Here is a 13914-nt window from a genome sequence, read left to right on the forward strand (position 1 = left end):
CTCCCAAGGTTTTTTTTCTCCATTAGGTCACCTGATGGAGTTTTAGGACACCATTAGGTCACTTGATGGAGTTTTTCGGTTCCTTGCCACTGTTGCCTTTGGCTTGCTCAGTTGGGGATATTTTGGGGATATTTAATCTAATTTTATCAATCAATAAATTCCTCTTGAAACAAACTTTGTTGTATTATTTTAATTTAATACTGTGAAGCTGCTTTGATACAATCTGTATTGTGAAAAGCGCTATAAAAATAAACTTGACTTGACTTGACTTGACAAGTTTAATATTTATTTAGCCTCCTTTCATTTCGGCATTTACAACTCGGTTTAAATGAGCTTGCTAGAAGTTCATAGAACGATTTTCTATAACATAGAAATTCTGAATATAATTAAGTAAGGCATCCATTCTACTATAGAGCTTTTTATTATTATTGTAGCCTATAGCCTATTTCCTATTCCCATGCATGCTCGTGCATAAATTATATTGTAAAATACATTCAAAGCTTTTTACTGTTGAGATTATTTTTATTTTTTTATTTTGTATTTTTTATGTATCCAAACCTAAATAGTATTTTCTTAATATCCTTCGAGGATGTTAAAGGCTGGGCCTATGTTAAATAGCTGTTAATGTAATTTTCTCTGCTGAAAAATATTTCATCTAATTTAATAATAGCTTAAATTATCAAATCTTCTAGCCCACATTGTTTAACCCTCTGAGGTCTGAGGGGTTTTTGGGGTCCTTGAGATGTTCTGACATGCCCTGACATTTGTGCTTTTTTCAGTTGCTTATAAACATATTAATGGCAAAGGTATAATTACACTCTATTTAGCACAAACAGGGCTACCATAATATGTGAGCAACATGCATGTACATGTTTGTATTTTTGAGAGAATAATGTTTATGCATGGTTATTGAAAAAACTAAAAACTAAAGTTTCTGAAATAAGGCCACAAAACACATACTAAATACGTGTCAATAAGACTTTTGACTAATTGATGTCTTTGCCTAGAATTTTTTCTTCAAAATGATGTGAAAATCATCCTGCCCTTATCATTCACATAACACAATACATTGATTTAAATCTTGTAAAACACTTTTTGTTTGTAAAGGCAATATGCGCAAGGGGCGTCAACCATTCAACAGCATCATGCATATGTAGTGGTTCACACCTCAGGAGACAATGGGGCCCGCATACTTAATGAGCCATTCATTCAGGTGTGTCACCTATAGCCACAAGAAAGAATGCAAGAGCAATATATATACAGTATATATATATATATATATATATATATATATATATATATATATATATATATATATATATATATTCTACCAAATTGGTTCACATTTGGAAGCATGTCAATTTTTTTTTTTTTTACAAATTTTGCTTGCAAATTGTATAATATCCAAGGAAAACATGTCTATTAATTGTGCAGTTAATTCTCATACTGTATTTTCAGTTTTGGAATATGTATCCTCTCCCCAAATTTGTCAATAATAAAACACAATAAAAATTATTTAAAGAAAATGCTTATATTTACCTTTTAAAATTTGTTTACATCTACCTTGTAAATATATATTTTTTTATTAAAAAGGTTACAATTACAACAACAATTGAAGTGTAATCTTTCTTTGTAAAAACTAAAGTATACATTTTATCATACATATTTCAAACTTCGAATATAGCCTACATTGACAAAACATACTATATTTAACATATTAGCAAAAATTGGCAAACAAAAGCTTATTTGAGGTGGCAGATATTTTACAGTAAAAATGTGTAATCTATCCAAAACTAATCAACGAAATGTTGTCTTTCATATGTCTGTAACATAGGTCTTTCGTTTTTATTATAAGGAATATAAATGTTAATTTGCAGTTTAATACGTTGCTTATACAAATACATTTTATTTCAACATATTTCAATCGATTTTACTCAGTATAGCTAAATAGTTTGCTAAAAGCAGATCATTTATTCACACACAGAAACGCAATTCAAATTTAAACCGTCTTTTTGCGAGTTGTGGTAAACAGCGCATCTCTTTCGTTCATTCATTCACACAGAAACGCGATTTACTTGAGAATGAAAAAAAAAAACTTACTACATTATTCCATCCGTTGCTCCTCGAAATACCAGCACTTCTGAGGTAAGTTTTCCATTATTATTATTCCTCACAGCGCTGCGAGACAGTGTAGACAACTACACTTATCTGAATAAACTTGATGTGTTTTCTCGAGCTGATATGTGGGCGTTCACAGTTTGTATGGGATCGTCTCAGTCATTTGCGTTTGAATAGCGCGCGCTCTCCGTGGGCGGGGCCGATTATAACGTAATGAGATGAGATGAGCTCGACTGGAATCGCTCTCTTTTAATACAGATTTCACAAGATTAGAATATTTGTTTTTTATATAAATGACTTCATTTAAAAGAAGAAAATTCAAGCTTCATGCCTGTGTGTCTGTATGCCTGTTTGACTGAGTATTCGCTCAGTTATTGTTCATTTTCGGACGCGTTTCAGAATGGACTTCACTGGCAGAGAGAAGGCAGAACTCGCTTCGTGTTTATTTTTCTTGATTTGGCAAAAAGCACAACACTTTGTTTTTATTGTGAGTATACACAAAAATAATACACATTTAACAGAATCGATTGATGTATGAAACTCCTATGGAAAATCAAAGTCAACAGAGTATTTATGAGTTTCTTTTACATTGACAAAAAAAAAGCGAGCTGGTATCGCCGGCGATACCGTAGACCTCAGGGGGTTAAACAGTGTCTCAAATAAGACAAGTCCATCACACAAGTAGCTGCATAAAAGTATGTGCGCTATTTTGAAATTAGCCAAGGCACGTTACGTATTGCGTTCAGATGGGCAGACGTTCAGACGAGCAGACGTTAAGACGGGCAGACGTTCAGACGAGCAGACGTTAGGACGGGCAGACGTTAAGACGGGCAGACGTTCTCCACACGCACGTTAACACGTCTTTAAGCTTGGTTAGGAAAGAAATGACACAAAACGAGCGCCATAGTAATATGCGCCCTATCGCAAGCGCAGCAGTCATCTACATCACTCACCGATCAAATAAGGCTTTGGCGAGACAAAGATACGCTTGTGAGAGAGACGCGTAGGTGACAGAGAGACGGAGGGAGAGCAGGGAAAGGAAATGCAGCTGAATGAATACGCTGCGTGTTTTAAATAGCGTAAATAATTTTTTTAGAACGAAACGCAATATGTGGCGGCCGGTGGTGATTCTGTGGCGCACCGCCATGAATTAGTCTATGTGTGGGAAACACTGGTTCATGTTAGTTCACAGTGCAATGAATACAAAGTTCTGGCATGAAACTATATGACCCCAAACGACTTTTCTTTAATAAAAAAAAATGGTTCCCTTCATCTCAGTGGAATAAAACTTTGTCACTTTTTCTACATTATCTATCTATACACACACAAAAAAACTGGGCTTGATTCGGTTGTTCTAAAGGTATGTAAAAAAAAAAGTCACACTCATGACCTTTGGGGTCAATATGACCCCACATTGAAATGAATGGGAAAATCGAAAAAAAAAATGTTTTTTATTTTTCATTTGTCAAAAAAAATATATAAATCCAGAATAAATCTGAAAATTTCAATACCACAATGAAGTCCTGGTACTAGAGCACAAATGCAATGTGGAACGAACATGATCACTTGCACACACACATGCTCGCGCACACAAACACACACAAACAAACACACACAGGTGTGACTCCAATAGAAAGCATTTTTATAGAAATTGACAAATAAAATCAATAATTCCAGCATAAATCTGAAAATTCTCACACATAAATGAAGGCCTGGTACTAGAGCACTAATGCGATGTGGAATGAACATTATCACAGACACATATGCGCCCACACACACACAGACACAAATACACACACGCAGACAGAGAGAGGTGTGACTGCAATAGAGAGCATTTTTATAGAAATTGGGAAATAAAATCAATAATTTCTGCATAAATCTAAAAAATGTCACACATAAATGAAGGTATGGTATGAGAGCACAAATGCAACGTGGAAAGAACATGACTACACACAGATAACATACACACAGAGAGACAAACACAAACAAACAAACAAACAAACAAACAGGTGTGACTGCAAAAGAGAGCATTTTTATAGAAATTGGGAAATAAAATCAATAATTCCAGCATGAATCTAAAAATGTTCACACATAAATGAAGGCCTGGTACTAGAGCAAAAGAACAATGTGGAATGAACATGATTACACACACACACACACATGCAAGTGCATGCACACAAACACACACAGACACACAGGTGTTTACTCTTCACTCCTATTCCTATCCGCCTATAGCTGGTTTTTTATTTTTTTATTTTTTACTTTTTAAAAATTAATTTCTTATTCTAAAGTTAATCATTTTATACATTTTGATTATTGAAATAATATGTAATGGCAATCAAGTATTTTCTTTTAGTGGCAACTTATGTGACATTATTGCAAATTTATATAGCATAATTGCAATAACAAGACACTTCAAAAGACCTCAAACAACAACAAAAAATATTCTAAACTTTGACAAAATACTGATTTAATGTATTTTAAAATGTTTAAATATATAATTCATAAAAAAACTGCTATAAGAGCAATAAGTCACATCCAGAAAAATGAATGGGTCTCTATGGGGCCTCTGCTGGAAGTATATGGTAATTACACTTTATGGCTAAAACTATATTATCTACAAAAAAACATCTAACCACCAGATGGCAGAATTCTGCATCTAACACCTAGATCAATATCCAGAAACAACTCATATTTAAAATTGATCATCATAAATGTGTTTTTTTCATAAAAATTTTATATTTCATATGTATGCTAATGGTGTAGTTGAGGAATTTTGCAGTAAATAGGTAAAAAAGTACTTCATATCCCCCAAAACACAGCATTAATGAATAGATGAGAAGTAAACGGAAAAAATGATATATAATTTGTATTAATAAAATGTATATTTTTAGGACAAAAGCTCTGTGCATCTTTGGGGTCATATAGACCCCAAATGCACTGAGTGTAAACAGGAAACTAAGGTCATATGAGGGTTAACTCACCTGTTCATAATCACATCGTTATCTATAGTGCACAGCTGATTGGTTCCTGCCGTATCAGTAGCCAATGAGCTTACATGCTCAACCTTCAAATACTGGGTAGCATTTGCCTTAGCAGTGCAGCGCGCTTTCAGAAACCCTCCACCTTCCCCAGCTCCACCTGTATAAATCTGCTACGGGTAATTCATGTATGCTATATTGTACAGCAGCAGCATGACTTAATTGCTCACAGCAGCGTGTCGTGTATGTATTGGCAGTAGGGCTGTCGCGGTGAAGGATTTTCCCTCGCGGTAATTTTGAGTGGCTCAATAGCGCGATATGCGGTTTTACCGCATTTATTAATTTATTTTGATTTATTTTGATTTATTTGTTGCTATATAAATAAGTGTTACGATGTGCTCAGCATGCACAAAAACGAGTACATTTTCAGTAACCAATAAACCGAAACTAAACAGCGTCTCTGCACATTGAAAGCCTGTCACTCAGCGCGCAGTTGTTACGGCAACGGACTGTCTTTGAGTGAGTGATTAAACCATTCATTCAACAACACGTTCAAAAACGCTGATTGATTCTTTAAAAGATAGTAATGAAACAAGGTTAATTATTTTTAACTTTGATCTCCACTTTTCAAGGCTCAGCTGACCAGCAATGCGTCGCATGGGTAACGCTGAAGCTTCACTTAATAGAGACAAATGGCATTGATTCAATGCGTGACTCACTGAGTTTTGTTTCCCGCGACCGCGAGTTCCTCGCGCTGTGGATGCTGACCAGCGCTGTCGCATTCATGGTAAATACCCTTTATTTTAAACGTTAAAAGGATGACAGGACAAATATTTAACTTTCCTTGGACACGGCAACCTTTTCACGAATATGACTTGACCTCAAAGACAGACGCAGGTAATCGCACGCGCTCAGTCGATCTCTCTCATTCACTGTCTGTTTAGGCTTAAGTGCAAATCCACGAAGCCTCTGTACAAATCACCATGATAAAACCATGATCACCACGTCTTATTATCATTATTAACTTATTTAACATTCAATACACATGCACGAAGTTCAAAACAAGAAGGGTATAGCCTTATGAAAAAAGAAAACCCGCGAATATCGCGGTTGCTGCGGTTACTTGAATTCCTCTGCGGTTGGCTTGTAAGTAGCGCGGTACTGCGATATTGCGGTTATCGCGACAGCCCTAATTGGCAGTAGCAAGTCCCGTACTTGTTCTGCAGTAGCAGCAATAACCTAGCAGCAGCGTAGCAGATCTATTCCACCAAGACCAAACATACATCATTTTTATACCCATTACCATGCCATTCACTCCGAGAGTTGTCATGACAGAAATAATGTTAACACATACAGCTTTTGATTTTAATGTATTAGTAAATGTTGAAAATACCATTAATTAAAATGAATAAATGCTGTAGAAGTATTGTTCATTCTTAGTTCATGTTATCTAAAGTAGTTGACTAATGTTAACTAATGAAACCTTATTGTAAAGTGTTCCCAATGATCAATAATGTGCACCATTCCTGAGCCTTATTGACTTCTCCCATTAAGACTATAGAGTGCAACATTGCCTGCCCCCTTTTTCAGCTGCACTGGTTTCAGAAGTATTTTTTCCATATATTTTTCAAAAATAGAGTTATGAGCCACGAACCAACGAATCAGCTATGAGGTAAATCATAACATTACAAATTTCCATTTGAAGCAAAAGCATTTTGGAAAATCTGACAAAAAAGACAAAGGTACAAGACCGTGTATGCTATGCAAATCTTTGATGACCTATAACCCCGGCAAGCCCCGCCCTAGTGCCGCCACTGGTCATTGTACTTTCATGCAAGTCAAAAGTATTCTTGAATATTCAAGACTGATTTTCTCTTGCAGGACTATCTTGCTCACATCATAGACACAGGAGATCTTCCCATCAAGCCAGAACAGGTGTGTGCTCTATTTGGAAACATAGAAGACATCTATGAGTTTAACAGGTAAGAACTCATTCAGTATTTGCTTGTTTTTTTGCAACCAAACCAACACCAGCAGCATGGAAGCGTAATACAGACATCAGAATGCCACACCTTTGCATAGATTGTGTACAAAGAAGAATCTTAATTTTATGAAATTATGATGTTATTTTAATTTCTTATTTGAAAACAGGGGTGACTAAAGGCCTGTTCACACCAAGAAATGATAACTATAAAGATGCATTTATTAGTGTCTTCACCAACAGAATTTTCATTGTAAGCAGTCACTACAGTTATGTCGTCTGCCGAGCTGAAGCTCATGCCTTACTCCTAGCCCTGGAAAATAGACAAGAACGAAATTTCTTAATCTTCACAGACTCAACATCTGGCCTTCAAACACTGAATCTGTGAAGACTGACCACCCCAAAATTATAAGTATCTTAGCTAGAGCTTTTCTGCAAGAAAAAACTTCTGTTATCTGGTAACGAGAAAGACATCGCTGCAAAGGAGGCTCTCAATATTTGTCAAATTCCACCCTCTCACGCAGAACCGGCACCAAGGCACATAAATCAGGGGGCCATCGGCTGCCGAAATCATGCTCAACCGGGGGGTGTATTTTGATTAAATATTACGAGGGCACATAACGTTGGTTCAACTTTGCATTTGTAGTGGAAACAAACCAATGCGCATTTGTAATCGCTTTCGAATTCATACTCGCTTGCTCTGTGCTTTCGAATTCGCTCGTGTTCAGCAGGGAGGGGAGGGAGGCAGGGGCACAGTAACTCGTTTGGGTGGGCAAGGTCCGTGAATGTGGGCAAGCCACGTGAATAAAACGCACAAACATGAATATGACGCTGGTAGCACAATTGGAAAGGTAGCGTTTTTTTCACTGCCGAATTGTGCTACCTACTGTTTTAATTGGAGGTAACAAAATCTGAGTGGGTAGCATAAATCATAAGAAAATTGGCCCTGCTCTTGACCGTAGACTCATTTGAGTATCTCATTTGAGTGACAGGTTGCCCCATCATCACAGAAGAGAAGGAAAGAATATTTAATCAAAGTTATTTTGATTAAATATTATGAGGGCATGTAAATAAAAAAATAACGATGCGCTTGGATAAATCATAATCACTGCAATATTCCATAAAAAAACTTTAAATATGTGATTAGACTTAATTTTGTAGCTATGTTTGTAGCTAATTAAATTGAAGTAAAGTAATAATATTTTCAGTTGCTGTTTGCTTGGTTGACTGAAATGTAACTGATATACAGCGCATGATGTGTGTTTTGGGAGTTTTTATTTTAACTGAAACTGTTTTTGAAAATGTACATAAAACTGCATTTATTTTTTCATGTTGTTGTTTTTTTTTTTTGTTAAAAAAAAAAAACTCAGTTGTCTCAGGCAGGACATTATTCACTAGTTCAATTTAATTAAACCAGGGAATCCTTTCCATGTTTTAATTTATATGCATCTGTTTGATGTTTTGATCCAAAGTGGGTTGAAGTATATTTGACCAGTATATTTGTTCCCAGCAAATCAAAACCCATGACCTTGCCGTTGATACCGCCTTGCTTACCTGAGCTATAGGAAGATTGAAACCTTAAAGACACTTTTTTTCTTTCTGTTTACATTTTCTATTGAAACGTGATTTCTGTGGCGCATAAAGGATAAGAATATAAGGATTTTTCAAATAGCAAATAGGCTTTAGGTACACCACAGGTACATGAACCATGATTTGTTAGGCAAAGAGACATTCTCATTTTAGAGAACAATTGTTTGAACAAAAATCTGGGTGACACTTTATTTTACAGTGTCCTTGTTACATATGTTACATGACATAGTAATAACAGTAAATAATGCATAATTACATGCAACCAACGCTCAACCAAACCCTGATCCTACCCTAACCCTATAGTAAGTACATTTAGTTGCTTTTTATTATTAAAGTACTGAGTAATTCAATATTACTTAGTACTTAAATATATAATTACACTGTAACAATGACACCTTAAAATAAAGTGTAACCAAAATCGGTGTAGTGGACGGTAATCAATATGATCATCTATATTTTGGTCTATTTTCTGGGAAGGTGCTGTGACTCAAGGCTTGATATTTTACTGAGATGTGTATTATTTCTCTTTATCTGTCAGTTAGTAGTGGCATTTTTGCATAAAAAACTCTGGATGGAGACTTAAACACACCATTCTTCATCTAACCAGTCATCAGTCCATTGTTTTTTAGCGTAATTGTCTCCTCACCTGTTGTCAGGTGTTGGTCTACCCCAGAGTGATACTTTTCTCCTCAATACCATACAGTAAGTGAGTGAATAGTTGGCGTGTTTCTGTTTGTGCTTCATCACAAATGCATGACAGAAAGTGTGGGCATAATTTACTTTGTTTGCTGTGGTGTTTGTTAGCTAATCCCTGAGTTGTACTTTCAAATCCATTTTAAACATGGATTGAACCTGGACATGAACAGGAAATTCATATTTCTTATACCAGTGGCAAAGAAAAAGTGTCTTTTATCATGTTATTTTATTATGTTCATTATGTTTTTATTTATTTTTGAAAAGGAATAAGCCTCTTACCACTGTTCATCACAGTGATGTTACTATTAAGGAAATGTAAGGCTCTCCTTACACACACTCATGGAGTAAGAGATGTTCTTTTCTCATTGGCCACAGATAAGAGGATGAGTGACTTGCATGTGCTGTTGAACAACTTATGACGTGGCTTCTTTTCTTTATCACAAGGCCTTTTGCCAGCTTAATGCTGTAATGGCCTTAGGAGTCTGTTTTGTCTTTACAGTGTTCAGAGCATGTGGTGTTTTAATGAACATTATTTTGATGTTTTAGGGTTGGTAAACATGTTTTCTCTTTTTTTAGTGAGCTGCTTCAGTCACTGGACATGTGTGACAATGATCCTGTGGCCATTGCCAGATGCTTTGTGATCAAGGTGAAGTTTAAACTGACACAGTTCCTTGTATGGCTTAAGATCTGATCATATTTCAACTATATGTTTATGTAACTAAACTAAAGTGTTATGGGTATACTATGTAACTTTTTTTGTTCAGAATTTACAAAATTGATATAATGAGCGAGTACATCATTAATCCATCTTCCAAACCGTGTTTTTGTCTTATCCTGAATATCTACAGTTTGCCTATAATAAGTGTTTATATTCATATAATTTTTTTAACGGGGCGGGACAACCCCTGCTGTGGAGTAGCCCAGTACCTGCATGACTCGTCGTATACATAAACGGAGAAGTAGCTCCGGCTACAGTATTCTTCCGCAAGACGCATGCAGTTACATGCAGTTAACACCAAAAGTTACATAGTTTACCTTTAATCATTAAATTATTTAACATCTTTACATGAAAACAACCTCGTCATACTCAAACTCCAGAAGAACAGTGGGCTAATTATAGCATTTGATAACTTCCAAACCAAATAATGTAATTGGGGCTCATTACTGCTGAATGTTTGCATTGTGTGATGTGGTTGTGTGTTGTGTGCCTTTAATGACTTTGTTTTTTTCTCCTATATTTAGCGTGAATATTTTGACATCTACACACAATATTGCACCAACTACCCAAAGTAAGTTGCAGTAAATAGCCAAAGCTTAATGCATTATGTTGAAGAGCCTTTGGCTAGGTTTTCAGATCTTCTGCATCAAAGAAAAGCACCTTTGGTGTCTTGGTAATATTGTGTACAGTAATATGATGCTGTCAGTTCAATTTAAACTTGAACTTGGCAGCTAATGTTAAATTTAAGAAAACAAATACAACTGTGATGTATATTTGTAACTATTTTATAATTTTAATACACTATAATTTTTTAACATTCCAATATTGAGAATTTTTGTGTGAATATGCTTAATTTTCATTTAATAATAACACTGCATTTTTTTAGATCTATTACTTATATTTATATAGTGGTCGGATCAAATTCATGATCAGTAAGGTCTTTAATGCCTGGACAAGCACACAAATCCAAGGCCAAAAACAAAAATTGATGAACCCATGTGATGTATTAGATGAAATGTGTCACAAAGGGTCTATGAACCTGGTATTAAGATGCGTTTTGGTCGATCAGATCACAAGTAGACGAGGGAGACACATACCCGTTTACACCTGGTGTTTAATCCGTCTCTTTTGTCCACTTTCAACCACTTCTGTCCTGATTTCTTCGAGGGGAGGGTCTATGGGCGGGTAAATGTATGGGCTATTACAGATCTTTCGATCTTAAAGACGAAATAGGCTTGTGCAATTTACATATGAATGTGACCGGAGACGACTGAAAAACATACAAAGAGCAGCAGCTTTCGTTTCTGCCCTGATAGCTGCAAGACCAGTGTTAGTGTGTGTCAGAAATCAGGAATGGTGAGAGAACGTCTGGCTAGCGCGCTTTACGCATTAGTTCAGAAGGCGGAGAGAAGACGGTCTTTTGTGGCTGTTTGAACACATTCGATCACATGAGCGTTGACACTACAAAAGCAATCCGGCCAAATGTGTTTTCGACTACCTCTGGAAGTGGTGGAATGTGGACAAGCTCAAAACGTTTTAGACCCCGTTTACACCAGTATTTAGCATCCTCCACTTGTGATACAATCGACCAAAATGCATCTTAATACGAGGTGTGAATAGGGCCTCTAATGTTCTAAAGCACATTTGAACTTTGTAACCTGTTGTTTGTCTTTACTGTATGTGCAGGTCAGTGCAGGTGTTTGAAGCATTATTTTTTTCCCTTGTCAACGTTGACTTATTTATGAATTATCAGAGGGATGCTATTTAATGTTGTATGGGAGTTACTCTTATCAGTTTGTATAGTGACATATTTGTTAGTGTGTGCTGTGCTGTTTTTTCACTATTCATACTTTCTCCTTAGCTCTGTGGCTGCTCTAACAGACTGCATGAGAAACAAAACTTTTGCAAAGTTCTTCAGGGAGAGGCAAGCTACTTTAAAGCGATCTCTGCCTCTGGGATCTTATCTTCTCAAGCCTGTCCAGAGGATCCTCAAATATCATCTGTTACTTCAGGTTAACCAACCATTCCCAGAATAATACTGTATAGAATAGTAAAGGCTTCAAATCACCTGCTGTGAGCAATGCTTCCATTATCATGCATGATCAGTTTCGTTGGACTATAATTGTTTTTTTGCACTGTTTATTGTTACATTGTGTGTTTAAAAGACAGTTATTGAAAGAGTTAGATCAGTGGTTCTCAACCAAAATGGATCATAGAATGCAAAATGCATAAAAGGAGCATTTAGAGGGGAGAAAACGCTTCCAACATTATTTGTTGTTAGCATCAAAGGCTGTGTGTCCAATCAAAATCTACAGTATTTTAGTGCAAATTCATTGATCACCTTCTACAAAATCACACTTCTACTTTTGTTTATATATTTACAATTTTGGTAACACTTTATGTTACAGTGTCATTGGTACACGTTACATGTAGTTACTTTAGTAATAACTATAAATTATGCATAATTACATGCAATTAAACCTGAACCAAACACCCATCCTAACCTTAACCTTAACGTAAGTACATGTAGTTAATTATTATTACTCAGTAATTAAATGTATAATTACACTGTGACACTGACACCTTAAAATAAAGTGTAACCACTTTTTTATTTTTTTATTTAGCCCATGTCATGTAAAAAATTGCATATTGTTGGGCCTATATAATTCATGGTAATGTTAAAATGTGTCATGATTGGTTTTAAGGACATGTTTATTTATTTATTTTGTAATAATCAATTTTGGTAATGTTGGGTTGTTTGAAAAATCTGGCCTTTGAAGCAAAGATTATTGCTTTGTAAATATGCAGTTAGTAGTTATTGTCTTTAATCACAATTCATTTGGATGTGTCCTTTATGTTGTAGGAGATTGCCAAGCACTTTGATCCAGAGGAGGAGGGTTATGAGGTGGTGGAGGAGGCCATATACACCATGACTGGTGTTGCGTGGTATATAAACGACATGAAGAGAAAACATGAACATGCAGTCCGTCTTCAGGTTGGCTCACAAACACACATCAAAGAGTTTGTGTTATGAGCCTGTTTCACAGCTTTCCACTGCCGCTCTCGTGCCCCCACTTCACACTCACAATTAAACACAATCTTTGAGATGCATGTGAAACACTGGAGATTTTCTTTATTGATAGAATTGCTCTAAAATATGTCCAAATGTCAACAAAAAAATGTATCTCTCTTTCTGCGTAGTTCGCCTCTAGGCACATGCCAGCCTGCCGGTCTCGTTTATGTTTTCCACATATTTAATAAAGATATAAACCAGTTTACAATATCTGTACGTACTTCATCTATCTCAGGAAGTCCAGTCTCTGCTCATAAACTGGAAGGGACCTGATCTGACTACATATGGAGAACTGGTTCTCGAGGGCACCTTTCGTGTCCATCGTGCCAAGAACGAGCGTACACTCTTTCTCTTTGACCGCATGCTCCTCATCGCTAAACGAAGAGGAGAACATTATGTCTATAAGACCCACATCTCGGTATGACAGCACAAGTTTCACAAGAAAATGATACTTCATTTTTCAAGCATGTCTAGTCTGAACAGTCAGCACTAATGTAAAGCCCCCATTAAAATTGTTGTTTTCTCTTTCCACATGCAGTGTTCAACGCTCATGTTAATTGAGAGTGCCAAGGACTCGCTATGTTTCAGTGTCACTCATTACAAGCATCCCAAACAACCTCATACTGTCCAGGTGTGTCCTCAATGATTTGTGTCTTTACATGAATAAAAATCTAAGGTGACGTAGTTACTAAGTTCTGATTAATGTTAATTAACTACATGTACTTACTATAGAGTTATGGTTTGGTTTAGGGTTAGT

The 13914-nt window shown here is 36.0% G+C and overlaps 1 protein-coding gene and 1 long non-coding RNA gene across 2 annotated transcripts in view; one reads left to right on the plus strand and one right to left on the minus strand.

Annotated features, from left to right (window-relative positions):
- Positions 1 to 13914, plus strand: part of LOC309482875 (pleckstrin homology domain-containing family G member 3) — a 148450-nt gene that overhangs the window by 114020 nt on the left and 20516 nt on the right. Inside the window, exons 4-10 of the mRNA XM_082148448.1 lie at positions 6981 to 7081; positions 9943 to 10012; positions 10609 to 10655; positions 11946 to 12096; positions 12948 to 13079; positions 13393 to 13575; positions 13696 to 13788. Coding sequence (XP_082004574.1) covers positions 6981 to 7081; positions 9943 to 10012; positions 10609 to 10655; positions 11946 to 12096; positions 12948 to 13079; positions 13393 to 13575; positions 13696 to 13788 — 777 coding nt within the window. The remainder of the gene's footprint in view (positions 1 to 6980; positions 7082 to 9942; positions 10013 to 10608; positions 10656 to 11945; positions 12097 to 12947; positions 13080 to 13392; positions 13576 to 13695; positions 13789 to 13914) is intronic.
- LOC309482947 lies at positions 3586 to 4362 on the minus strand. Its single transcript, XR_014200456.1, has 2 exons — positions 4267 to 4362; positions 3586 to 4221 (listed from the first exon to the last, which is right to left on the minus strand). It is a non-coding gene; the product is annotated as an uncharacterized lncRNA (long non-coding RNA).

This window comes from Leuciscus leuciscus, assembly GCF_965113295.1.
Source record: "Leuciscus leuciscus genome assembly, chromosome: 19".
NCBI lineage: Eukaryota > Metazoa > Chordata > Actinopteri > Cypriniformes > Leuciscidae > Leuciscus > Leuciscus leuciscus.